The sequence below is a fragment of the Carassius gibelio genome, chromosome B24, assembly GCF_023724105.1.
Source record: "Carassius gibelio isolate Cgi1373 ecotype wild population from Czech Republic chromosome B24, carGib1.2-hapl.c, whole genome shotgun sequence".
Taxonomy (NCBI): domain Eukaryota; kingdom Metazoa; phylum Chordata; class Actinopteri; order Cypriniformes; family Cyprinidae; genus Carassius; species Carassius gibelio.
In genome coordinates, this window is record NC_068419.1 from 17505207 (window position 1) to 17531784 (window position 26578).

Here is a 26578-nt window from a genome sequence, read left to right on the forward strand (position 1 = left end):
CAACACCAATCCCATGTTCCCCGGTGACTCCCTGCAGGCCGATCTATATCAGTCGACTGGGTTTGGACGAGCAGCGAGGTCACTCTCGTTTCCTCTCACCCACCAGCGATGGCATGTGTTCAGCTGAGTTCAGATCGCTCATCATCTGCCCACACGGTCGTCCTTCACCAGCAGCTGTCTCCAATCATGCAAGCCAGAGCCCGAGTGAAAGAAAAGGGGAATTTCCAGAATGCATTGTTAAAAATCAAATGCAGTTTTCTGTCATTTTGGCCAATGTTGTTCAGCATTTATTGCATGCATAACTATGTTTCAAAGTTTGTACATGGACTTGATAAAGCTAGACAGGTGTCATTAGTTTCACTTGCACACTTCACAAATCAAAATTATACTTCACTTTTGAGAATTGTGAGAACATTATTATTTATATTATTATTTTCATGGCAACAATATATATATATATATATTCATCCATGTTGTTTAGGGATTCATATTTACAGATTTTTGTAACACAAATCAACCTAAATAAGATTGTTGGATTTTCCCCTTATCTTAATTTGTGGTTCATTTATAATTTTTAATGAAAAACACAAAAGCAATCAAATAAACGAAGACATATGCACACATATTAAACATAGAAATAGTGTCAGTTAGGCGCGTTTGCTTTTTGCCTTGACACCAAATCCATCATCTCGTCATAATCTCTGATATGTGAATTACATTTTTATAAAAAAAAAGTCTAATGAAGAGACGTAATCTGTGTTATCAGTTTCATCCCTTTACAGTGTGTTTCAGCAATTTTGTCTAATAAAACTGTTTTTGTGCTTGTTTAAAGTAGTTGCATGTACAGTATCTCCAGTCTCATCAGTTTACACCATGTTTGTTTTTTCTTGACGCTGATTTAATTAGACTAATCTGCATGTATAAGCACTGGTGCTAATGCGGTCACATGTCCAAGCTCTCTGGTATCGTGACAATCCTACAAATCTCAGCAGTCGATACAAACCTATCCCATTAACAGCAAGCCTCAGTATACTGTGTGATGCACGCTAGGTCACACGCTGTGCACAGCCCATATCTGCAGTAGATTAGTCAAACTAATAAATATAAATAACTGGAGCAGTCGGTTTCTGCAGAGTAAATGTAACTGTGTCAGACTGCCAGGATCGACTGAGACCACACACATTTGATTAGTTATATACAGTGTCCAGCCTTTAGTAATTGCATGATGGACGTGACAGAACTGGATCATATTTAAAACCACAATAGGATTTATCATCAAGTATCTGATTAAATATAATATCCACGGCTCTGTTTTCGATGGCAGTTGTCAGTGAGCTCCTGATTGCCTTCATATGGTGCTGTAAATCTGCTCTGACCCCGGGGGGTCGGGGGGGCATTAGGCAGATAATAGATTACAGCCACAGATTAGCATCCGCAGACAAGACCTAGAACCTGCCGCTCAACGCTGACCCCAATAACCAGGATAAGCATTTATGTCCAGAAGAACTCACCTGGGGTCTATAAACCAGAAAGGCCACGCAAGATCATCACGAGTGAGAATAAACACGTACAGACTTTACACAGTGCACACTAACTAGTCAGACTTGGTCTAACAGATCGATTGCATTAACAAGCTACTAACCCAACAATGAGGAGCTTTTCTGACTCCATAGCCCCCATTATCAAAGACAAAAGCTTCAAACTCAATTTATGGGAACTAGAAATGGCAGTATATTAAATTATTCAATAAAATAATTATAAATAATTCAAATAATACAATTTTATTAAGAACTTATTGTTCTTCACTTGTTAATTTTTGCGAACTATTTTTACCCTACAAATAACAATTGCTACCAGTATAATGATTTTGATAATTAAAAGATAATTATTTTATTTATCTTTTATTCAACAAGTATAAGTGTTGGAATAAGTTGATATACTTTTAATGTAAAAAAAAAAAAACATATATTTTTTTTCATTATTGTAGGTCCTGAAGTATTGTATTGAAGCCCCGCCTCTCAAACGTGTTGTTTTCTACAAAGCCCCTCCTTCACACAAGCACAGTCTGCTCTGATTGGCCAACTGACCCAGTGCATTGTGATTGGCTGAAAAACTTAAGTAGTCGTCAGAAATGTAACACCCCTTTCCATAATTGTGAGCTTCATCTTTCAAAATAAATGTAAAGACAGTTAATGTCCTTAGTTTTGACACAAGACCGCTGACTCCACTATGTGACTCTCTCTCTCTCTCTCTCTCTCTCTCTCTCTCTCTCTCTCTCTGTGTGTCACACACACACGCGGCGCACAAAACTCTGCATTTGAACATTCAATAGCAAAAACGTAAACTAATAACAAAATATAAACGTGTGTGTGTGTGTTTTAAATGGTAATACTTCAAAATATTTCTGTTTGACTGTGTTTGGATAAAATAAATGCAGCCTTGAACATCAAACTTACAAAAAGATAAAAAACCTGACCACCACACCTTTGAATGAGAGTGTAACTATACTGTAAAACATTTTTATATAACAGACTATTAAAGTACAATTTAATCAACTTGAAAATGTTATATTTAATTCAACAATGTAGAAATATTCACAATCATTTGAAGTCATATTGCAGCCTCTTGGAAATTTGATCTCCTCAGAAGGATTATATTCTTTCTGGCTCCTGAATAACTGTTTAATCTCTCTTTAATTGCTAGCACGCTTTTCCTCCTCTTAAACCTCAGCCTGTTGTTGAGCTCTTATTAGAGGTAAGATCAGAAACATGATACGAAAGCAGCAAAAGCAGAAGCTTCTCTGAGTAAAGTGCCTCAAATTAGCCCTTTCCCCCGTCAGCACTGTCTGAAGTGATAACAGAGCTGGGTTAAGTGCTCTTTCTGTCGTGGGGAAGTAGAGCGTAATGCAGCTCTCTCTCTATGTTGTGACCGACAGCTCTTTCCTTTCTTTCCTTCTTCCTCCGAGTGAGGGATATTCTGGGGCACTGGGACGGTCTGAAGGAGGGGATGTGGTTTTGGATGGGGGTCTGGCTGGAATGATAGAGGACTTATTCATGTTCATGTTCCAGCTGGGAGGTCATTATGTCAGCACTCTCAGCAGCAGTCTGTGGGTTTAATCTCCAGAGCCGGGGTTGGGAGAGCCCTTCCTGCGCTGCTAGTTTAAGAAATCACTCAATGGTCTATGAATGCACATCAGCCCTCGGCGTTACAGAGACCCACAGCTCCGTGCACCTGCTGCAACTTATCCTAGTTTTGCTGTCCATTCTGGATGGGTCACTAATATGTTTTTGAAGAAAGAAGCCAATCATTTGGTGCTGATTTTATTGACAGAGCAGAAAGTCATGAAATGTTGCATGCATTGCATTCATTGAATATCTCACTATTTTGATCTTGTTTTTTCAGTACGTCTTGTTTGCTTAAAGTGTATGCTTAAGTAAGTTTATGCCTAAAACAAGAACATCAATGGACAATAAGATATATATTGCCCTCCAAATAATGTTCATTTTATGACCCCATTAGGCAATATTTGTTTGTTCAATGATAAATTGAATTTTTTGTTCATTTTTTTTTTTTAAGAAGATGTATTTTGATTTAAGATATCTTTTTTTTTTTTTTTTTTTTTTTTTTACTGCAAAACAGTACAAAATTACTGAGAAAGAGCACCACTTTTTGTGTTATGATCAGAAGGAACAGTAAATGTTATTTCCTTGTACAAATGGTTCATTCATTCATGCATTCATTCTTCATTAATTTGTTCATTCATTTATTCAGTCATTCATGCACCTACTGTAACTCAAAGATAAATTGATTCTGTAATTCCACTGTTATTGATTTATGATTAAATAGCATTAAATATGCAATATCTCTCAATATCTCTTCCAATGTAAAGTCTGTTTTACTGAATTTTACTCAATTGGTTAAGGTTCATAGTACAGACAATTTTGCACTAGAGCTCAGTTTGATGTGTTGGTGTGAAATTACATTAGTAATATTTAGTTTCCATCCATGTGTTTTTATGCAAATGTTGCAATATTGCATTTAAAACGCGCTGGATGGAATTGCCAAAATTCAAATAAAATATTAAAATGCTGATAAAAAAAAAAAACAAACTTATGCCCAGTTGAGACACTTATTATTATTGTTATATTTTTTTTTTATGCAATATGAAAACATGCACAAACAACAATGGAAACACATTTACCAATTAAATTTCTTGATGCACCACAAAGTCATGCAGTGAGTGCAATTCATGCAGGTCTGAAACAACTGCTGCTAGTACTCACTATTGACGTGTTTTCACCGCAGGAACTTTCCCCAGGAACGAGGCACTTTGGGCTGGTACTCGGTGTGTTTCCACCGCAGGAACCAGGAACTAAATTAAGTTCCGGGTTAAAAAATGCCTCATTTAAAAATGTATTTTTAAAAGTATTTCAGGCGAGAATGTAGTTGTTTAAAACTCAAATCTGTGGTTTATTTATAAAGACAGTGACTATTTAAAAATGTGTTTCGAGTCGATCAGCAGGAGCTCAGTGATCATGTATCCATCGAGAGCAGCCTCACATCTGGCTCTGATGTCTCTTTAGTGGTTAAACATAACATATCATTCGTTTTGGGTAAAAAAAAAATTCAGTTAATCTATTAATATGTTAAAATGAAAATAAAAAGAGTCAATACCGTTTGCTCTATATAGGCCTACATATTTCCCTAAACTACATTTCTGCTATTAATATGTTTAAATGAAAACGAAAGGAGGCAGTGGTGTTTGATATCATATTTCGTCTTATTGTAAATATACAGAGAGGATAATTTCAGTAGCTGAGGCAAGCTCCCGAGTCGAACTCACAAAGTCAATATTTCTGAGGATGCAAGTCTGAAATTTGCACATTTGTATTGAGAAACGCGCGCAGACCTACGTCACAAGACTATTTGCCTAATCTTCACGGTACTTTAGACTGCAGTGGAAACGCAGAAAGCAACAGGTCTGGAGGGAAAAAAGTTCCTGGTACAATTGTTCCGGGTAATTTCGAAGGAAACGCAGCATATGCTGATTTACTCACCTACAAAATCACAACAATTAATGATTTATCTATTTATTTATTTTTCTTCAAAAAGAGCTTGTATTCAGGTGATTTTTATTTTTTTATTCCTCATATCATTCTGTGTAATTTCGGAGGAAACAAGGCATATGGCTGTCACTCTCATGAAGCATGTGGTTCTAGATCATTAATACAGTGTGAAAGAGCCTTAATTCTGGTTAGAGTTCTGTTTTCCTGCACTTAGATGATCAGTGTGTGTCATTTCTGCACCGTTTCTGTTACTAGATGAAATTGAGATGTTTAAAAATAAACTTAAACCAAAATAAAATGCTAATAAGATTGCATTCTAGCGTATGTTTTAGCAGTTTTAGACAGGCTCCAGGACACATGGTGAATCTGCTGGTAGTCGAGTGCTCAGTCTGCTGTTTGTATCAGTTGTTCTCACACTCTTTAACAGAAGGAGCTTCTGTGCTGTGAGATCTCAGATGCTGTCCAGAGAGGAATGCAGTGGGTGTCTTCAGATACACCCCGAGCCGCTGCTTTCCCACCGATCTGACCTATTTCTGCTCCGTGTGCTTCAGAGTATTAATGATGATGATGATAATAATAGTGTTTTAATATTATTATAGTAATAATAGTTCAATTAGTATTGTGCAAATAGTATATGTGTCTCTGTGTGTGCGTGTGTGTGTGTGTGTGTGTATATATTTAAATTTATGCATTTAGCAGACGCTTTTATCCAAAGCGACTTCCAGTACGTTCAGGCTATCAATTATTACCTATCATGTGTTATATTACATATATATATATATATATATATATATATATATATATATATATATATATATTAGAAGCAATACTTCATTGTTATTTCTACTAATTTAAATAATGTAAGTAGTAGTAGTTTAAATTTTAATAATAATAGTAGTAGTAATGTGTAAATTGTTTAAATGGTGATATAACACATTTGTTTTATTATTATTACTATTAATAAGAAATTATTTGAAAGTAATAATAATGTGCAAATGGTATATGTGACGCTGGGCCTTAAGTGTACATTTTTGGAAATTGAGATGTATGCATGATCTGAAAGCTGAATAAATCATCTCTCCATTAGGGATATGCCGGTATTTGCGGTTAATTTATAATGCTTTTATCACGGTATACGGTATTATCATGGTATTGAAATTTTGTTGTGGTCATAATAAAGTATAACAGGTTAAATAACTTTTTTTTTTTTAATAACAAAAATAACTATACATTTAAAACAATAAAGCAATACAGACAAAAATATATGAAAGATAAATGTTTTACACATTAAAGTGCAAAAGAACTAAAAAAAACAACAATAGGTATCACTTTACAGTAAGACCTCATTAGTTAACCTTAGTTAATGCATTAACATTCAAGGCAAGGCAACTTTATTTATATAGCACATGTCGTACACATTGGTAATTCAAAGTGCTTTACATAAAAGAAAGAAAAAAAGTCATGAAGAAAAATAATCACAAAAATAAAACAAGCAATTTAAGAACTTGAAAATGAAAATGATTAGAAATCGACTAAAAATTAATTTAAGACAGTTTAAAAATAGATGATTTTAAATAAAATACAGTGCAATACATAAAATATAGTGTAATCAGTTTGGACATCGCATAAGTGCTCATTCAATAAATGCCAGAGATGGGACCAAGTCACACATGTGCAAGTCTCAAGTAAGTCTCAAGTCTTAACCTTCAAGTCTCAAGTAAGTCCCAAGTATTTTTTTCTTGGGCAAGTCAAGTCAAGTCAAGTCCAAGTCAAGTCACCTTAATATTGTTAATTTACCTGCAGAATCTGATCTTAATAAAGTTAAAAGACAAGATATAAGTAACTGTCAGTAAATTTAAATAATTTGGATTTGCATTGTAAATACTCATGTTCAGTAAAATACATCATGGAATCAAACAAAATTGTAAGTTCCTAAAATTATTTATTTTTCACTTCTGCCAACAGTGTTTGAAATGTTTTACATTTTCAACATTGAGTCCATAAAACAAATAATAGCTAAACATCCAACAGACTCCTCTCTGAACACCTCTCTCTCTCTCTCTCTCTCTCTCTCTCTCTCTCTCTCTCTCTCTCTCTCTCTCTCTCTCTCTCAAACACAGTTTACATACAACATTAAACTGTTACATTTCTCCTATCTCTCTCTCTCTCTCTCTCTCACACTCTCTCTCTCAGAGTATAGAATATAAATATGACGTATTTTCAGTTGTTTCATACTTTTTTGTTATGTACAGTACAGACCAAAAGTTTGGACACACCTTCTCATTCAAAGAGTTTTCTTTATTTTCATGACTCTGAAAATTGTAGATTCACACTGAAGGCATCAAAACTATGAATTAACACATGTGGAATTATATATGGAATTATATACATAACAAAAAAGTGTGAAACAACCGGAAATATGTAATATTCTTGGTTCTTCAAAGTAGCCACTTTTTGCTTTGATTACTGCTTTGCACAATCTTGGCATTCTCTTGATGAGCTTCAAGAGGTAGTCACCTGAAATGGTCTTCCAACGGTCTTGAAGGAGTTCCCCGAGAGATGCTAGCACTTGTTGGCCCTTTTTCCTTCTGTTTGTGGTCCAGCTCACCCCTAAACCATCTGGATTGGGTTCAGGTCCGGTGACTGTGGAGGCCAGGTCATCTGGCGCAGCACCCCATCACTCTCCTTCTTGCTCAAATAGCCCTTGATGCCTTCAGTGTGACTCTACAATAGTCAATAGTCATGAAAATAAAGAAAACTCTTTGAATGAGAAGGTGTGTCCAAACTTTTGGTCTGCACTGTACATAACAAAAAAGTATGAAACAACTGAAAATACGTCATATTTATATTCTGTACTGTATATATATATATATATATATATATATATATATATATATATATGTATATGTATATGTATATATATATATGTATGTAATATGCACTTGTCATGATTGGGTAATCGCGGCAGCTACATTTGTTTTTCTGATTAATTGTTTTGCTCTATGAGAAAGACAAGGTAACAAAATATTCGGGGCTTATGCCCCCTTAGCCCAACCCTAGCGCCGCCCCTGGAATGCGTTTTTTTGACGGCCTGCTAGCGGATCATTAGGGGCTGTTCACATCACGTCTTTTGTGCGCGCAAGTTTGTTATTTCCAATGTAGGCGTGCGGTATGCGCGCTCATAATGGAAGCAACGCGCTCAACATCTAAACTTTTCAGAATGCTGCAAGCGCACCGCGGGTCATGTGACAATAACTAACCAATCAGCTTCATCCTTTCTCGTATCAACGTTGAAAGCTCAGCTAAGATGAAGGAACAGCTGTTCATAGTTGTATATGGATTGCCATTTTGAAATGAATTTAGTAGCAGAGCTACTGCGAGCGATTTTTAGTGCTGCAAATCCATTTATACTTTGCTATACTTTGGGTGGTGTGTGTAAGGTAGAGAGGGCATGACTGATGATAGTGTCCTGATCCAGTCACGACGCTATTCTCAGCCTGCGCTCCAGCTGAGTAATCAACTTTATTTTAAAAAATAATTTATATATTTTATATTCAAACTGAAAACATGATGTAATTAACACTCAAGTCATTCAAGTCATCGTGTCTCAAGTCAAGTCAAGTCCCGAGTCTTTAACTTCCAAGTCCGAGTCAAGTCTCAAGTCCTAAAAATAGCGACTCGAGTCGACTCGAGTCCAAGTCACCAGGTCACAAGTCCCCATGTCTGCCTTCATCCAGTCCTAATGATTTACTCAGACTGACTTCTGGAAATAGATCGGTAGCTAAAGGCATCACCCTCCTGTTTGAACTCTAATATGAACGATATCCAGAAGAACAAGCTTCACATGTGAACACTGAGGAAGTGTGTGTGTGTGTGTGTGTGTGTGTGTGTGTGGATTAGCATGGACTGACCCCTGCATTGCATTAGTGATGTGATCGCTCATCTGGCCCAGAAACATGACCTAGTTCTGCACTGGCTGGATGTCAGTTTTTGTCCCGTGTTTCTCTGTAGGCTGGACGCTCATTACTGCTGTCTCTAGAGGACGGCACACAGAAGAGCCTCAGAAAGCACATGTTTTGCAGCTGTGTGGGTGTTAATGACTTTCCCTGCCAGACTGTCTCGTTTGGGTTACGAGGGTCATAAGGGTGCTTTTTAACACTTGAGCATTGCTGTAGATTTCACTTCTGTTTCGAATAGAATGGAGTTTGTGTGTGTGAGTATTTATATATGGGCATGGTTAACTAAAATAGATGAAATGCCTACATCTAAAAATAAAACAAAACAAACCCTAAAACCTACAAATAAATAAAAAACAAAATGCAAACTAATGGAAATGAGAAAACATTACTAAAACTAGAAAAAAAGGAAAACAAGAAAACCTCGAGAAATAAGCTACAACTGAATGAAACCCAAGTAGTGATATTAATGAAATAAAAAGCATAGAATTAGTGAAAATGCATCTCAGAGACGAGAGAACATGATGACAGGACACACCGTGAGAGTCACACACACACATGCTCTACTGTTAGTGTTTAGTATTATCTGTATGTCAATGTCTAGAATACAACAACAAAATACAACGTCAAACTCACTTTAGCCTATATATAAAACATAATTTTTATTAAAAAAAAATACACCAAGCTATAGGGCAGGCTATGCCAGCTAAAAAAATAACAAATACATTTTTTTTTTTTTTGGAAATTGGTTATATTGGTCAAATTAAATAAATTACACAGAGTTTAAATCAAGTAGAAATCAGCAAACCGTGTGGAACCAATTGAATAAGAAACGGATGTTTAAAAAAAACGTCCAATATCTTAGATGAACAGCAAAAGTCAACAGTCTTTCCAAAATCCAAAATATTGCAAAACAGGTGTTTGTTTGTCTTTGATTTTGAAGCTAAATCATCCGCCATGGCCTTGTGTGTCTCTCCTCACTCTTCTTGTCAGTCAGAGAAATGAAATCTGACCTGATCGACAGGCTGCATTGAGCAGCTGTGTTCAGTTTTTACTTGTGTCTGTTCTTTCACTGAACTAAATGATTTGTATTACTATAAAAATCAAAAAGACTGACAGGGAGAGAGGGGGGTACCACGGTGGACAAGTCACGTGATAGTTGATATAACTTTGTTTAAACTTTTCAAAATTTTCACAGTTTCTGGTCGGCTCTCTCAAACCACCTTAAAATTTGTCTTGATTTCATAATTTCTGGTGCTTCATAGTAGTGGGCGGAGCTTAGCACTCGTTCGATGTGATTTGCGCACTGCGACTCTCTGATTGGTGGAATTCTCTTTACAGCATTATGGGTAATGTAGTATTTTCCCCCATTGTTTTCTTGTTTTCTTACGCTTTGTTTACATCCGGAACCGACTGTTGTTCTCTGTTAGCAATAGATGGGCACTGAAGCAGGGATCAGTATATTATAGAAACCTGAGACCGAGTCTGTAAGAACTCTGTCTGTTTTATTTTCTTATTGTGTCCTTGAAAGCCAGACTGCGTCCTCACATCAACTCCACACACACACACACACACACGCACAGCTCTGGCCTGGTGTGTCTAGTCGAGTTGATCACGCTGTCTGATCAGGAGCGCAGGACAGCTTCTGAACGAGAGCGTGCTGAGGACATGAGCTGCTACCTGCGCTGACATTAAATCAAGCTTAACACACGCTTGGATTAAGGCTTTTTCAGCCTGCAGGACGTTTAAAACTGTTTAATGTGCTTCTATTTAAAGCACTGTTTCATGTGCTATTCCATAAACATATTTAAGGAGCAAAGCACAAAGCAGATCAGGTTTTAGATGTAGTTTATTATATTTAGATTTTGCTCGGACGATCAAAATACCAAGCTCAGTGTTAGTTTTGGTTGCAGGCATGTCCTGTACTCCAGCACAAGAGAGAGAGAGAGAGATCATTGTTCTGCATGTGCTGCAGATGAAATCACATGGTTGTAGAAACAGTTTTAGAAATGTTCTGTGCTCATCTCTTAGCCGTGTTGTTTCAGGGTAAAGCAGCTCCTCTGTGTTTTCCCACTGGACGACCGACAGAGGAACACACTCGCACTCATCCAGCACTGGCCTGGAGCATGATGACCACTCATCTCTCCTCTGCTGTCTTTATTATTCAGGATGAACATAAAACACGTCTGTTTCTAGATGAATGTGTGTGTGTTTGTGTTTGTGCAGCGCTGCCGGAGGAGAGATCTTTACCCAGTGTGTGGCAGACCGAGACGAGGCCTTCAGTGAGGAAGACGTGAAGAGACTGATGAAGCAGATCCTGGAGGGAGTTTCCTTCCTTCACAGGAACAACGTGGTGCATCTGGACCTCAAAGTACTGCTACGCTGAAATCACTCAAAGCAATCACATTTAGTGGCTAAATCAGTAAAAGTGTCAGGGTGGTGTCTGATGGACTGGACATTCTTGTGGCTGAAATGCATTTGCTTTATTCACCAGAGCTACAAGTGTGTAATTATATCACCAGTATAATTCTAGCTTTCTCTGAGCAGTTCTTCTGTCCTCCAGCCTCAGAATATCCTCCTGACCAGTGCGTGTCCTGTCGGGGATATAAAGGTGGTGGACTTCGGCTTGTCGAGGCTGGTCAGCAGTGGTCAGGAGCTCAGGGAGATCATGGGCACACCGGAGTATGTGGGTAAGACCACATCCACACATCACACACCTGTGGCAGGTGACCAACACATGCATTATTTCAGAAAAAAATCTCCTCCTTATAATAAATATCACTATGATACAATTGAACTGTGTATTATTATTAGTATTAGTATTATTATTTATTTTAAAAACAAATATTTATATTAAATTTGTGCAATTGATCTATACATCTCAACAGTAAAATTGCAATATTAATTGATTGATGATTGAATTATAATATATATTATTATTAAAAGTATTAACAAATCAATAACAAATATCACTAGAATACTATTGGAAAGTATAAATGTTTCATATTAATTTATAATAATAATAATAATAATAATAATAATAACAATTGTTGTCATTTTATTGTAAAACAACAGTAAACTTACAATACTAATATTCATTAATTCACTCAAACATTAAAGGTCCCGTTTTACGCGCTTTTTTGAAGCTTTGATTGTGTTTACAATGTGCAATGTAACATGTGTTCATGTTTCGCGTGTAAAAAAACACAGTATTGTTCACACAGTTCACCTATCTGTATACCGCTGTTTTCACCGTCACAAAAACGGGCTGATGATTTCCTTGTTCTATGAAGCCTCTCCTTCAGAAATACGTAACGAGTTGTGATTGGGCCAGCGGTTCCTGTGCTGTGATTCGACAGCAGCTGAGCGCGCGCTGCCCTACTGGAAACGTGATTGGGCTAGAACGCACGTGCTGGAGATGTACTTATAATCACAGGCGCGTTTTTACTGACGAGATGCGCATGAAAACCGCATTTGTTTTTTTGCACAGCCCTAACATCTAGTTGACAAAGCTAAACAGCATTGCCCTTTGTGTAATAAGTAACAGAAACTGTTAAACGCACCAACTTAAATAATAAAATACACTTACTGTGGTCCATAAACAACGCCTTCTCCAGACAAAGATGGAAGTGCTCCATCTTTCAAGAATAATCTTTGTGCGAATCCGGCATTAAACTGATTGAGATTGAGGAAGTTGTCCTCAGCAAGCTGTCCTCAGCAAAATGAGCTGCACATAGTTTTACATGTGCATTATAATTTTCGGGAACCAAGTTAAACATAAATTATAACCATTAATCTCAAAGTACAGCGTCCCTGGGAAGCCCAAACAAAGGTGATTGGACTCAGAGATGAAAAAACAGCGTTTTAACGACATGACGACAAACACAAACAGCTCTTCCTTCTTCTCCGTCGGAGCGCAACAAGACCACGCCCCCTGTTTGTGAATTCACGTGGGCGGAGGTTAGTCAAAAAAACTGTTTTAGTGACGTCATTACTGCAGGAACTAGAGGGGTGTAGTCCAAACGGGTCATTTTTTGTAGGCGAATTCTGTTAAATCAAATATCTCGCTTGGCATTGAACTTTGAGCTTTAGCATTTTACAGATATTATTTATACTCTAACAACAACATTACACACTAACCAAAGTTTAAAACATGGAATCACGAAGAAGGGGACCTTTAAACCATGCACGTCCTGATTTTGCCAAGTTCGAAGTGTTCCTAGGTCAACATATTTTGTTGACCCTGGAACAACATTTTACTCCAAAAATATATTCTTAACCATATTCCTACACCTAAACCTAACCTTAACCATGAGTAATCCCTAAAATCAGAGGAAATGATAGATGAATGACACTGATGTACAAGCACCAAACACTGATTTTAAGCGTAAACTTCACAAAATCTAAAAACTGGTTCTTCAAATCTGATTGGTTAATCACAATGTTGTTCCAGGAACATGTCTCACTTGGTAAAATCAGGTTCTGCTTTAAACCATAGAGCTTTTATTTTGGTAAAAAAAAAAATGCAAGGAATTATAGATTTATGAACACATTTGATTATAAAGTCGTGACGATGTTTGACGCATGTTGCATTTTCAAAGCCTCACAACACAGGGCATCTGATTACATATTAATATAATTACAGTGCAGTGGTTTGACACTCGTGCTAAACCATATCACATTTTGAAAGTGAAAGTGAAAGTGAAGTGACATTCAGCCAAGTATGGTGAATTTGTGAACACACACTGTGAACACACACCCGGAGCAGTGTTCATCATTTATGCTGCGGCGCCCGGGGAGCAGTTGGGGGTTCGATGCCTTGCTCAAGGGCACCTAAGTCGTGGTATTGAAGGTGGAGAGAGAACTGTTCATGCACTACCCCCACCCACAATTCCGTCCGGCCCGAGACTAGAACTCACAACCCTTCGATTGGGAGTCCAACCCTCTAACCATTAGGCCACGACTTCCCCAGATTCTAAAGATAATCAATAAAAATTTTTACCAGCCAGCTGACGATGAACACCATTTCATACTGGTTATTAATCCTATATACTGTAAATACTACACCAGTCAAATGTCTGGACCTACTGGACTGAACTGAATTTAATGATTTGTTTTATCATTCCAGCGCCAGAAATCCTGAATTATGAGCCGATCAGCACAGCGACTGACATGTGGTGAGTTATTTTTACCACATTGAGGATCCTTATGTGTCTTCCTGAAGGTCAATATTACACAATAAATACTCCTCTGGTTAGTTTATCATGTCTGTGATCTAGCCTCAAGTGTAATTGTGTGTTTTCCTCTGAATAAACAGTGTATTCACCGTTTAAAGGCTCTCGCACCATCACAGGTTCAGTGTGTGTGTGTGTGTTTTCCAGCGGTTTGGCTTCATGTGCAAGAACATTTATATCCTAAAGTCTTGCATCAACAAAGCTGCTTTGAGAAGAGTCTGTTAGTAACCTTTAAGCTGTAAGACTGGGAAAATAAATCAGTGCATCGTGAATCTAGAAATGATTCAGCATTCTGAGATTTTCTGAATACATGACAATTCTTTCTCGAGTCGATTCTGAGCTTAGTTTTGAACAGCAGATGCTTTAGAAACCACCGTACTCTGCTCCTTTCCAAATCCTTACTAGTGGTCAACCGATATTGGAGTTGTTTTGACCATCGACATCTTGGAAAGCAGGGTGGCCGATATAAAGCTGATATAATTGTATTTATTTTAATTTAATATTTAATACATGTGAAATAATTTGAAAATGTATCTATTTATTTATTTTTTAACTATTTATTACATTTTATTATTAATAATATTATTACTATTATTATTATTATTGAAATTATAATATAATATATTACATTATATATAATTATAATAATTATAAAATAATTACCCAAAAATATGATTGAATGAAGAAACTATATAACATGTATTTAACATTTAAGAATCGGTGTCCCTTGCACAATTATGATTATATCTGGGGGTCCACAGCATCTAAAAAAAAAAAAAAAAACTACTTTAGATGACAAAGTATTTTCCACAAATAAATAAATGTTTAATAAAATAATATAATAATATAATTCTAAAGGAAGTGAACACTGTAATCAACAGGGCCATCTCTCTCTCTCTCTCTCTCTCTCTCTCTCTCTCTCTCTCTATATATATATATATATATATATATATACACAATATTTTTTATTTATTTATTTATTAATTTTTTTGCACAAAGTGAAAATGCCAATTAAAATAAAAGTTCAAAAACATTGGCCAGACAGAAAAACTTATCGGTAGATGCCGATACTTGGAAAAAACAAAAACAAATATCGGCCGATGTATCGGAAGAACATTTACACTTACACGCACTCAAACCTAAAATAATAATTTATAAAATCTGAAACGTTTAGAGAGAAATTATAAGGGTATTCACAGTGTGCTGTGTTTACATTAATCTGGCGTCATAAAAAAGAATCCTGAGTCGAGGTGAAATCACAGACTATCGGCTAACGCACAAGCGCTCTTCTTAAATAAATAAATAAATAGATTAGAGCGCCTTCCGCTGTTAAAATCTAAGCTCAGAATAGACAAAGCTGTGTTGTGTTAGCTTGAGCATGCTGTTCCTCTCCTCCGTCTGACAGGAGCATCGGTGTCCTGGCGTACGTGATGCTGACGGGGATCTCGCCGTTCCTGGGGGACGACAAGCAGGAGACCTTCCTCAACATCTCTCAGATCAACATCAGCTACAGTGAAGAGGAGCTGCAGCGTCTGGACGGAGACGCCATCAGCTTCATCAAGAGCCTGCTCATCAAAGAGCCGGAGTAAGACCATCAAGAGAGTCATATAAACACTGATTAACTTCCCATTCACTCTGAAAAATAACATGCGTGGCTTTCCACGAAAGTATTGAGCAGCACAACTGTGTTCAACATTGAAAATAATCAGAAATGTTTCTTGAGCAGTAAATCATCATATTATTCTGATTTCTGAAGATCATGTGACACTGAAGACTGGAGGAATGATGCTGAAAATACAGCGGAGCATCACAGAAATAAATTACACTTACATAGATAAGTTATTTTATATTGTAATGAAAATAAATATTTCACAATTTCACTTGGGATGCACAATATTATCGGACCGATATCGGAGACGACCGATAATGGCTTTAAAATGTAAATATCGGCATCATTCCGATATGAAATATGATGTTAATATGTTTTTCCGATAAGATGAATGTTCACTGACGAGCTCAGTGTGAAAGAGATTAGATCACGTCAGCAGTGTGCCTCGTTCTTGAAGAAATGTTTTGTCTGTAAGGTGAAACACCCTCACATTAGCGTTAACTAGATTACTGTATTTTATCAGCTTTGCATCAAATAATAGATAAAGTATTTTTACCCCGCTTTAAAAGTACTTTCCAAGTGTCTGTACTTTATCAGTGTTTTTCTTTAAAAACTTTACTTCACAACTCTAAAGCATAATATTGTACGTTTTACTCCACTACACACCAAATATCATTACATTACAAATCTATTACTTTCTTTTACTCAAGTAAAAGCTATTCAAAGATTTACTTGAGTACAAGAAAGTACTATGTTATTTATGTTCTTATGTATTAAAGGTGAAGCAGTTTTTATTTATGAAATGCAATTATACTTTGCAATGTAGTGAAGTAAAGTTTTCCAAAGGAAAACACTTTTTAAAATGACTTGAGTAAATTAAAAATACTTCTCCATATATGATCTCTCCAGTGATGTCTGGTTTGTTTGGAGGACAATATTTGTCTGAGATACAACTATTTGTAAATCTGGAATCTGAGGGAGCAAAGAAATCTAAATATTGAGAAAATCATCTTTAAAGTTGTTCAGATTCATTCTTAGCAATGCATATTACTAATCAAAAATTAAGTTATGATATATTTACGGTAGGAGATTTACTAAATATCTTCATGGACCATGATCTTTAATTAATATCCTAATTATTTTCGGTATAAAAGAAAAATGGATAATTGTGACCCATGCAATGTATAGTTGTCTATTGCTACAAATATCCCTGTGCTACTGATGACTGCTTCTGTGCTGCAGGGACACAGATATAACACTTTTGAGGATTTAGGAAGCTGATGAGCATCAAACACATCATCACAGTCTCCTGAAAGAGTCTGTTCATTAGCAGAGCAGCTTGGTGATCAGGTCTCAAGAGCGTATATGAGATGTTTTGTGTTGTCTCCTCAGGAGCAGAGCCTCTGCAGAAGACTGTCTGAAGCACCAGTGGCTCCAGCCAGAGGAGAGCGTCTCGGAGCCCGTCGCTCGAGCTGATGAAGACGAGGAGGACGAGGAGGAGCTGATCGTGATGGCCTCTTACACTCTGAGCCAGTGTCACCAGTCCTCTGATGAACAGAGCCGGACTCCGGACCAGAAGGCCATCTCCAAACGCTTCAGGTTTGAGGAGCCCTTCTCAGCGCTGTCTGGAGAGTTCGTCTACTGACACGCGTCTGTCCTGCTGTCTTCACTGCTTGCTCTGGTTTCTGTTTGTGCTGCTTTATATTGTCCCGGTTGAGATACTGAAGCCTTGCTGTGGTTCTCCAAGTTCTCGTTTTTCTCTTTCAGTATTTTTTTTTTATTTGTATTTTTTTGGTGCCATGCTTACACATGTGAGCTTGTGATCGTTTCCTTTCATCGTGTTTGTACAAAATAAATGTTGTGTGTTTTTTTTCTGCGACACGAAGGCAAGCAGAGTTAAGTGTAAATTAACCCAGTTTTATTTTAAGAGTATTTCTGTCGTGTTTAAAAAAGCCACTTTGTAACTTTGTATGTTGAGCTCCTGTCTTTCCTGGGTAAAGATCCCACAGCAATAACACTTCCATTCTCTCTCACACACACACACACACACACACACACATATATGAAGAATGTGTGTCTTTCTGTGTGTTCATTTGGACTCCTGTAAGAGTCATAACTGTAAATTGATTTGTCACTATAAAGAATATTTTTAATGACAACAAATTTCAAAGTGACTGTCTTGATTCTGTAAATAAAAGTTTGTCTCAACTATCACACTCTGCTTTTATTATTGTTGTTGTTATTATTATTAATACTTAATCTAAGTAAAATCTAAAATACCTCATGCTGAAGTTTATCTGAAGGTTGTGCTTTGAAAAGCCAAAAGAAGGCAGCATTTACTTATGATATACCTTTAAATCTTTATTTTTTTATTATTATTATTCACCTAATTGTAACACTCGAAAAATATTTTTTATATACAAGAATATTAATACAACATGCAAATACAGAGGATTACATTGTTTTTAACTAGTATCAGTTACATTCATAATAGCTTCAAAGGAACAAACAGAAAAGAAAGAAAAATAAACTACTAATTTACAAGAAAATTCCATAAGCAAATGATTGAAAATTCTTTTCATCCTTTATGCCTTTTTTATTTTTTAGATATTTTAAAGCTTCAATGTAATGCTTAAATTTAATGTTAAATAACGTAATGTTAGGTTTATTATTGTTTCTGCATATGGTATTTCCCATACAGAAGTATTACATAAATCGCCAAATTGTGCTTCAAATTCTTATTTTTTTAAACAACTATAATAGTTCTTTACTAATTACTAACAAATACATCTCTAGTTCACTGACTTGGTTTTGGCGCCCTCTGCTGGGAGGCTTTGCCTAGATATTAGCTTGCATACACAAACACACACATATATAATAGAAGTAACTTGGCCATTGATCCCATGATTTTTCTTGACAAACATTCTGATTTTTACAGATTTATATGAATAAAAAGTGTACTTTTAATACACTCTTGTCTTACTATAAAATTAATTTCCACTTAATGAATGCATCGATAAACCTCAATTCATTTTACACAGGAATTCTTGGAGGTATTCCATATGGAGGGAGATGCTTTTGTTTATCCAATTTAAGCAGTCTAAATAGTATTTATGATAGTTAGATAACTTTAGGTATATCACAGTATATTATTACCATGGCTGTATGCTCTTCTCTTTAAATTACACTATTTTTCATTTATGTGATTGACCCACCACACAGTTATGCACAGCTCTGGCTAATAAATAACTGATTCATTACATAAGTATCTGAAATATTCCGTTTGTGAAGCATTCAACATCCAATAAGCTGTGATGATGTGTAAAAAGATCAACCTCGCCAGGGCCAGCGCTACAGTGGACGAAACAACTGCCATGAAACTTTTTTATTTTATTATTTATTTTATTCTTATTTTTTAATATCAATATCCCATTTTTGAGAATCAATACAGTATCGCCAAACAAAATATTTCAATACTAATGAGTATCTCTATTTTCTTACACCCCTATAATTTATCAACTTCTTCATTTCCCCTTAGGCTATGTGTGCTGGGACCCATATTAAACTGATTGATGAGTCATTTTGGACAATTCTTTAATGTATTTGTGGGATAATAAAAATAATATATTGGTGACATTATTTAAAATGTTTCAAACTCTTTAAGAATGAAACTGATTCAAAACAAATTAAAACTTTCTCAGGTTTGTGTTCCTCAACCCACTGCTGTGCAAAGAGTGTTCCTATAATTTCTACTACACTGACAGATGATTTGAAGTTGGTTTTACTCCACTGATCCACTGCTCATCACTGTCTTGAACTAAAAACGCAGCCCCAGTTATTTGATGTTCTGGGTCCTTGAGCCATCTGTATACACTTGTTAAAGCCAGGGTATTGGACTTGATTTGTAATACCATTTTTTTTTAGGATGTTAATCTTTATGCCCCTGGAGGTTAGCCCAGTAATGGACCATTATTTGTTTCCTTATAACTTCTAGTGGCATCTCTCCTACTAAGACTTGTAAAGCTGGACTGGATGTAGTCTTTACTGCTCCACAACACGGTCTCAACGCTTGAGCTTGAATTTTACAAGGCTCTTCCAACAGGCTTTTTGAGGCAGAACCATATGCCACACAAACATAATCAAACACAGAGCGTATCAGTGCTGTATAGATTGTTTTTAATGAAGAAAAATTTGTCTCTCATTTCTACTCCACTTACACATCTCATGATGGTCAACATCTTCTGACATTTCTCAACTATTTTAGGTACAAACGCACACAAACACCCCTTACACAGGTACAAACACCCCTCACACACACAAACACCCCTCAAACAGATATAAACACTTCTCACACAGAAACAAACACTCCTCGCACAGATACAAACAATCCTCACACACACAAACACCCCTCACACAGAAACAAACACCCCTCACACAGAAACAAACAATCCTCACACACACAAACACCCCTCACACAGAAACAAACACCCCTCAAACAGAAACAAACACTCCTCACACAGAAACAAACACCCCTCACACAGAAACAAACACCCCTCACACAGAAACAAACACCCCTCACACACACAAACACCCCTCACACAGAAACAAACACTCCTCACACAGAAACAAACACCCCTCACACACAAACAAACAATCCTCACACAGAAACAAACACCCCCACACAGAAACAAACACCCCTCACACAGAAACAAACACCCCTCACACACAAACAAACAATCCTCACACAGAAACAAACAATCCTCACACAGAAACAAACACTCCTCACACAGAAACAAACACTCCTCACACAGAAACAAACACCCCTCACACACAAACAATCCTCACACAAAAACAAACAACCCTCACACACAAACACTCCTCACACAGATATAAACACTTCTCACACAGAAACAAACACTCCTCACACAGAAACAAACACTCCTCACACAGAAACAAACACTCCTCACACAGAAACAAACATTCCTCACACAGAAACAAACAATCCTCACACACACAAACACCCCTCACACAGAAACAAACACTCCTCACAAAGAAACAAACACTCCTCACACAGAAACAAACAATCCTCACACAGAAACAAACAATCCTCACACACACAAACACCCCTCACACAGAAACAAACACTCCTCACACAGAAACAAACACTCCTCACACAGAAACAAACAATCCTCACACAGAAACAAACAATCCTCACACGGAAACAAACACTCCTCACACATAAACAAACACCACTCACGCAGAAACAAACAATCCTCACACAGAAACAAACACTCCTCACACATAAACAAACACCACTCACACACAAACAAACAATCCTCACACAGAAACAAACACCCCTCACACAGAAACAAACAATCCTCACACACACAAACACTCCTCACACAGAAACAAACAATCCTCACACAGATATAAACACTTCTCACACAGATATTAACACTTATCACACAGAAACAAACACTCCTCACACAGAAACAAACACTCCTCACACAGAAACAAACACTCCTCACACATAAACAAACACCACTCACACACAAACAAACAATCCTCACACAGAAACAAACAACCCTCACACACAAACACTCCTCACACAGATATAAACACTTCTCACACAGATATAAACACTTCTCACACAGAAACAAACACTCCTCACACAGAAACAAACACTCCTCACACAGAAACAAACACCCCTCACACAGAAACAAACAATCCTCACACACACAAACACTCCTCACACAGAAACAAACAATCCTCACACAGATATAAACACTTCTCACACAGATATTAAAACAACTTCTCACACAGAAACAAACACCCCTCACACAGAAACAAACACCCCTCACACACACAAACACCCCTCACACAGAAACAAACACTCCTCACACAGAAACAAACACCCCTCACACACAAACAAACAATCCTCACACAGAAACAAACACCCCCACACAGAAACAAACACCCCTCACACAGAAACAAACACCCCTCACACACAAACAAACAATCCTCACACAGAAACAAACAATCCTCACACAGAAACAAACACTCCTCACACAGAAACAAACACTCCTCACACAGAAACAAACACCCCTCACACACAAACAATCCTCACACAAAAACAAACAACCCTCACACACAAACACTCCTCACACAGATATAAACACTTCTCACACAGAAACAAACACTCCTCACACAGAAACAAACACTCCTCACACAGAAACAAACACTCCTCACACAGAAACAAACATTCCTCACACAGAAACAAACAATCCTCACACACACAAACACCCCTCACACAGAAACAAACACTCCTCACAAAGAAACAAACACTCTTCACACAGAAACAAACAATCCTCACACAGAAACAAACAATCCTCACACACACAAACACCCCTCACACAGAAACAAACACTCCTCACACAGAAACAAACACTCCTCACACAGAAACAAACAATCCTCACACAGAAACAAACAATCCTCACACGGAAACAAACACTCCTCACACATAAACAAACACCACTCACGCAGAAACAAACAATCCTCACACAGAAACAAACACTCCTCACACATAAACAAACACCACTCACACACAAACAAACAATCCTCACACAGAAACAAACACCCCTCACACAGAAACAAACAATCCTCACACACACAAACACTCCTCACACAGAAACAAACAATCCTCACACAGATATAAACACTTCTCACACAGATATTAACACTTATCAGACAGAAACAAACACTCCTCACACAGAAACAAACACTCCTCACACATAAACAAACACCACTCACACACAAACAAACAATCCTCACACAGAAACAAACAACCCTCACACACAAACACTCCTCACACAGATATAAACACTTCTCACACAGATATAAACACTTCTCACACAGAAACAAACACTCCTCACACAGAAACAAACACTCCTCACACAGATATTAAAACTTCTCACACAGAAACAAACACTCCTCACACAGAAACAAACACTCCTCACACAGAAACAAACACTCCTCACACAGAAACAAACACTCCTCACACATAAACAAACACTCCTCACACAGAAACAAACACTCCTCACACATAAACAAACACCACTCACACACAAACAAACAATCCTCACACAGAAACAAACACCCCTCACACAAAAACAAACAATCCTCAGACACACAAACACTCCTCACACAGAAACAAACAATCCTCACACAGATATAAACACTTCTCACACAGATATTAAAACGTCTCACACAGAAACAAACACTCCTCACACAGAAACAAACACTCCTCACACAGAAACAAACACTCCTCACACAGAAACAAACACTTCTCACACAGAAACAAACACTCCTCACACAGAAACAAACACTCCTCACACAGAAACAAACACTCCTCACACAGAAACAAACACTTCTCACACAGAAACAAACACTCCTCACACAGAAACAAACACTCCTCACACAGAAACGAACACTTCTCACACAGAAACTAACACCCCTCACACAGACACAAACACACCTCACACAGAAACAAACACTCCTCACACAGAAACAAACACTCCTCACACAGAAACAAACAATCCTCACACAGAAACAAACACTCCTCACACAGAAACAAACACTCCTCACACAGAAACAAACATTCCTCACACAGAAACAAACAATCCTCACACACACAAACACCCCTCACACAGAAACAAACACTCCTCACACAGAAACAAACACTCCTCACACAGAAACAAACACTCCTCACACAGAAACAAACAATCCTCACACAGAAACAAACACTTCTCACACAGAAACAAACACTTCTCACACAGAAACAAACAATCCTCACACAGAAACAAACACTCCTCACACAGAAACAAACACTCCTCACACAGAAACAAACACCCCTCACACACAAACAATCCTCACACACACAAACACCCCTCACACAGAAACAAACAACCCTCACACACAAACACTCCTCACACAGATATAAACACTTCTCACACAGAAACAAACACTCCTCACACAGAAACAAACACTCCTCACACAGAAACAAACATTCCTCACACAGAAACAAACAATCCTCACACACACAAACACCCCTCACACAGAAACAAACACTTCTCACACAGAAACAAACACTCCTCACACAGAAACAAACAATCCTCACACAGAAACAAACAATCCTCACACACACAAACACCCCTCACACAGAAACAAACACTCCTCACACAGAAACAAACAATCCTCACACAGAAACAAACAATCCTCACACAGAAACAAACACTCCTCACACATAAACAAACACCACTCACACAGAAACAAACAATCCTCACACAGAAACAAACACTCCTCACACAGAAACAAACACTCCTCACACAGAAACAAACAATCCTCACACAGAAACAAACACTCCTCACACATAAACAAACACCACTCACACACAAACAAACAATCCTCACACAGAAACAAACACCCCTCACACAGAAACAAACAATCCTCACACACACAAACACTCCTCACACAGAAACAAACAATCCTCACACAGATATAAACACTTCTCACACAGATATTAACACTTCTCACACAGAAACAAACACTCCTCACACAGAAACAAACACTCCTCACACAGAAACAAACACTCCTCACACATAAACAAACACCACTCACACACAAACAAACAATCCTCACACAGAAACAAACAACCCTCACACACAAACACTCCTCACACAGATATAAACACTTCTCACACAGATATAAACACTTCTCACACAGAAACAAACACTCCTCACACAGAAACAAACACTCTTCACACAGAAACAAACACCCCTCACACAGAAACAAACACCCCTCACACAGAAACAAACAATCCTCACACACACAAACACTCCTCACACAGAAACAAACACTCCTCACACAGAAACAAACACTCCTCACACAGAAACAAACACTCCTCACACAGAAACAAACAATCCTCACACAGAAACAAACACTTCTCACACAGAAACAAACACTCCTCACACAGAAACAAACAATCCTCACACAGAAACAAACACTCCTCACACAGAAACAAACAATCCTCACACAGAAACAAACACCCCTCACACACAAACAATCCTCACACACACAAACACCCCTCACACAGAAACAAACAACCCTCACACACAAACACTCCTCACACAGATATAAACACTTCTCACACAGAAACAAACACTCCTCACACAGAAACAAACAATCCTCACACACACAAACACCCCTCACACAGAAACAAAGACTCCTCACACAGAAACAAACACTCCTCACACAGAAACAAACAATCCTCACACAGAAACAAACACTCCTCACACACACAAACACCCCTCACACAGAAACAAACACTCCTCACACAGAAACAAACACTCCTCACACAGAAACAAACACTCCTCACACACAAACAAACAATCCTCACACAGAAACAAACACTCCTCACACAGAAACAAACACTCCTCACACAGAAACAAACAATCCTCACACAGAAACAAACACTCCTCACACATAAACAAACACCACTCACACACAAACAAACAATCCTCACACAGAAACAAACACCCCTCACACAGAAACAAACAATCCTCACACACACAAACACTCCTCACACAGAAACAAACAATCCTCACACAGATATAAACACTTCTCACACAGATATTAACACTTCTCACACAGAAACAAACACTCCTCACACAGAAACAAACACTCCTCACACAGAAACAAACACCACTCACACACAAACAAACAATCCTCACACAGAAACAAACAACCCTCACACACAAACACTCCTCACACAGATATAAACACTTCTCACACAGATATAAACACTTCTCACACAGAAACAAACACTCCTCACACAGAAACAAACACTCCTCACACAGAAACAAACACTCCTCACACAGAAACAAACACTCCTCACACATAAACAAACACTCCTCACACAGAAACAAACACTCCTCACACATAAACAAACACCACTCACACACAAACAAACAATCCTCACACAGAAACAAACACCCCTCACACAAAAACAAACAATCCTCAGACACACAAACACTCCTCACACAGAAACAAACAATCCTCACACAGATATAAACACTTCTCACACAGATATTAAAACGTCTCACACAGAAACAAACACTCCTCACACAGAAACAAACACTCCTCACACAGAAACAAACACTCCTCACACAGAAACAAACACTCCTCACACAGAAACAAACACTTCTCACACAGAAACAAACACTCCTCACACAGAAACAAACACTCCTCACACAGAAACAAACACTTCTCACACAGAAACTAACACCCCTCACACAGACACAAACACACCTCACACAGAAACAAACACTCCTCACACAGAAACAAACACTCCTCACACAGAAACAAACAATCCTCACACAGAAACAAACACTCCTCACACAGAAACAAACACTCCTCACACAGAAACAAACATTCCTCACACAGAAACAAACAATCCTCACACACACAAACACCCCTCACACAGAAACAAACACTCCTCACACAGAAACAAACACTCCTCACACAGAAACAAACACTCCTCACACAGAAACAAACAATCCTCACACAGAAACAAACACTTCTCACACAGAAACAAACAATCCTCACACAGAAACAAACACTCCTCACACAGAAACAAACACTCCTCACACAGAAACA

At 37.6% G+C, this 26578-nt stretch overlaps 1 protein-coding gene across 1 annotated transcript in view; it reads left to right on the top strand.

The window, feature by feature from the left end:
• Positions 1–18076, top strand: part of LOC128013677 (serine/threonine-protein kinase 17A-like) — a 29795-nt gene extending 11719 nt beyond the window's left edge. The window contains exons 3-7 of the mRNA XM_052596815.1: positions 11249–11393; positions 11586–11712; positions 14151–14199; positions 15662–15841; positions 17258–18076. Coding sequence (XP_052452775.1) covers positions 11249–11393; positions 11586–11712; positions 14151–14199; positions 15662–15841; positions 17258–17510 — 754 coding nt within the window. The 3' untranslated portion in view covers positions 17511–18076. The remainder of the gene's footprint in view (positions 1–11248; positions 11394–11585; positions 11713–14150; positions 14200–15661; positions 15842–17257) is intronic.
• Positions 18077–26578: the final 8502 nt, after the last annotated feature.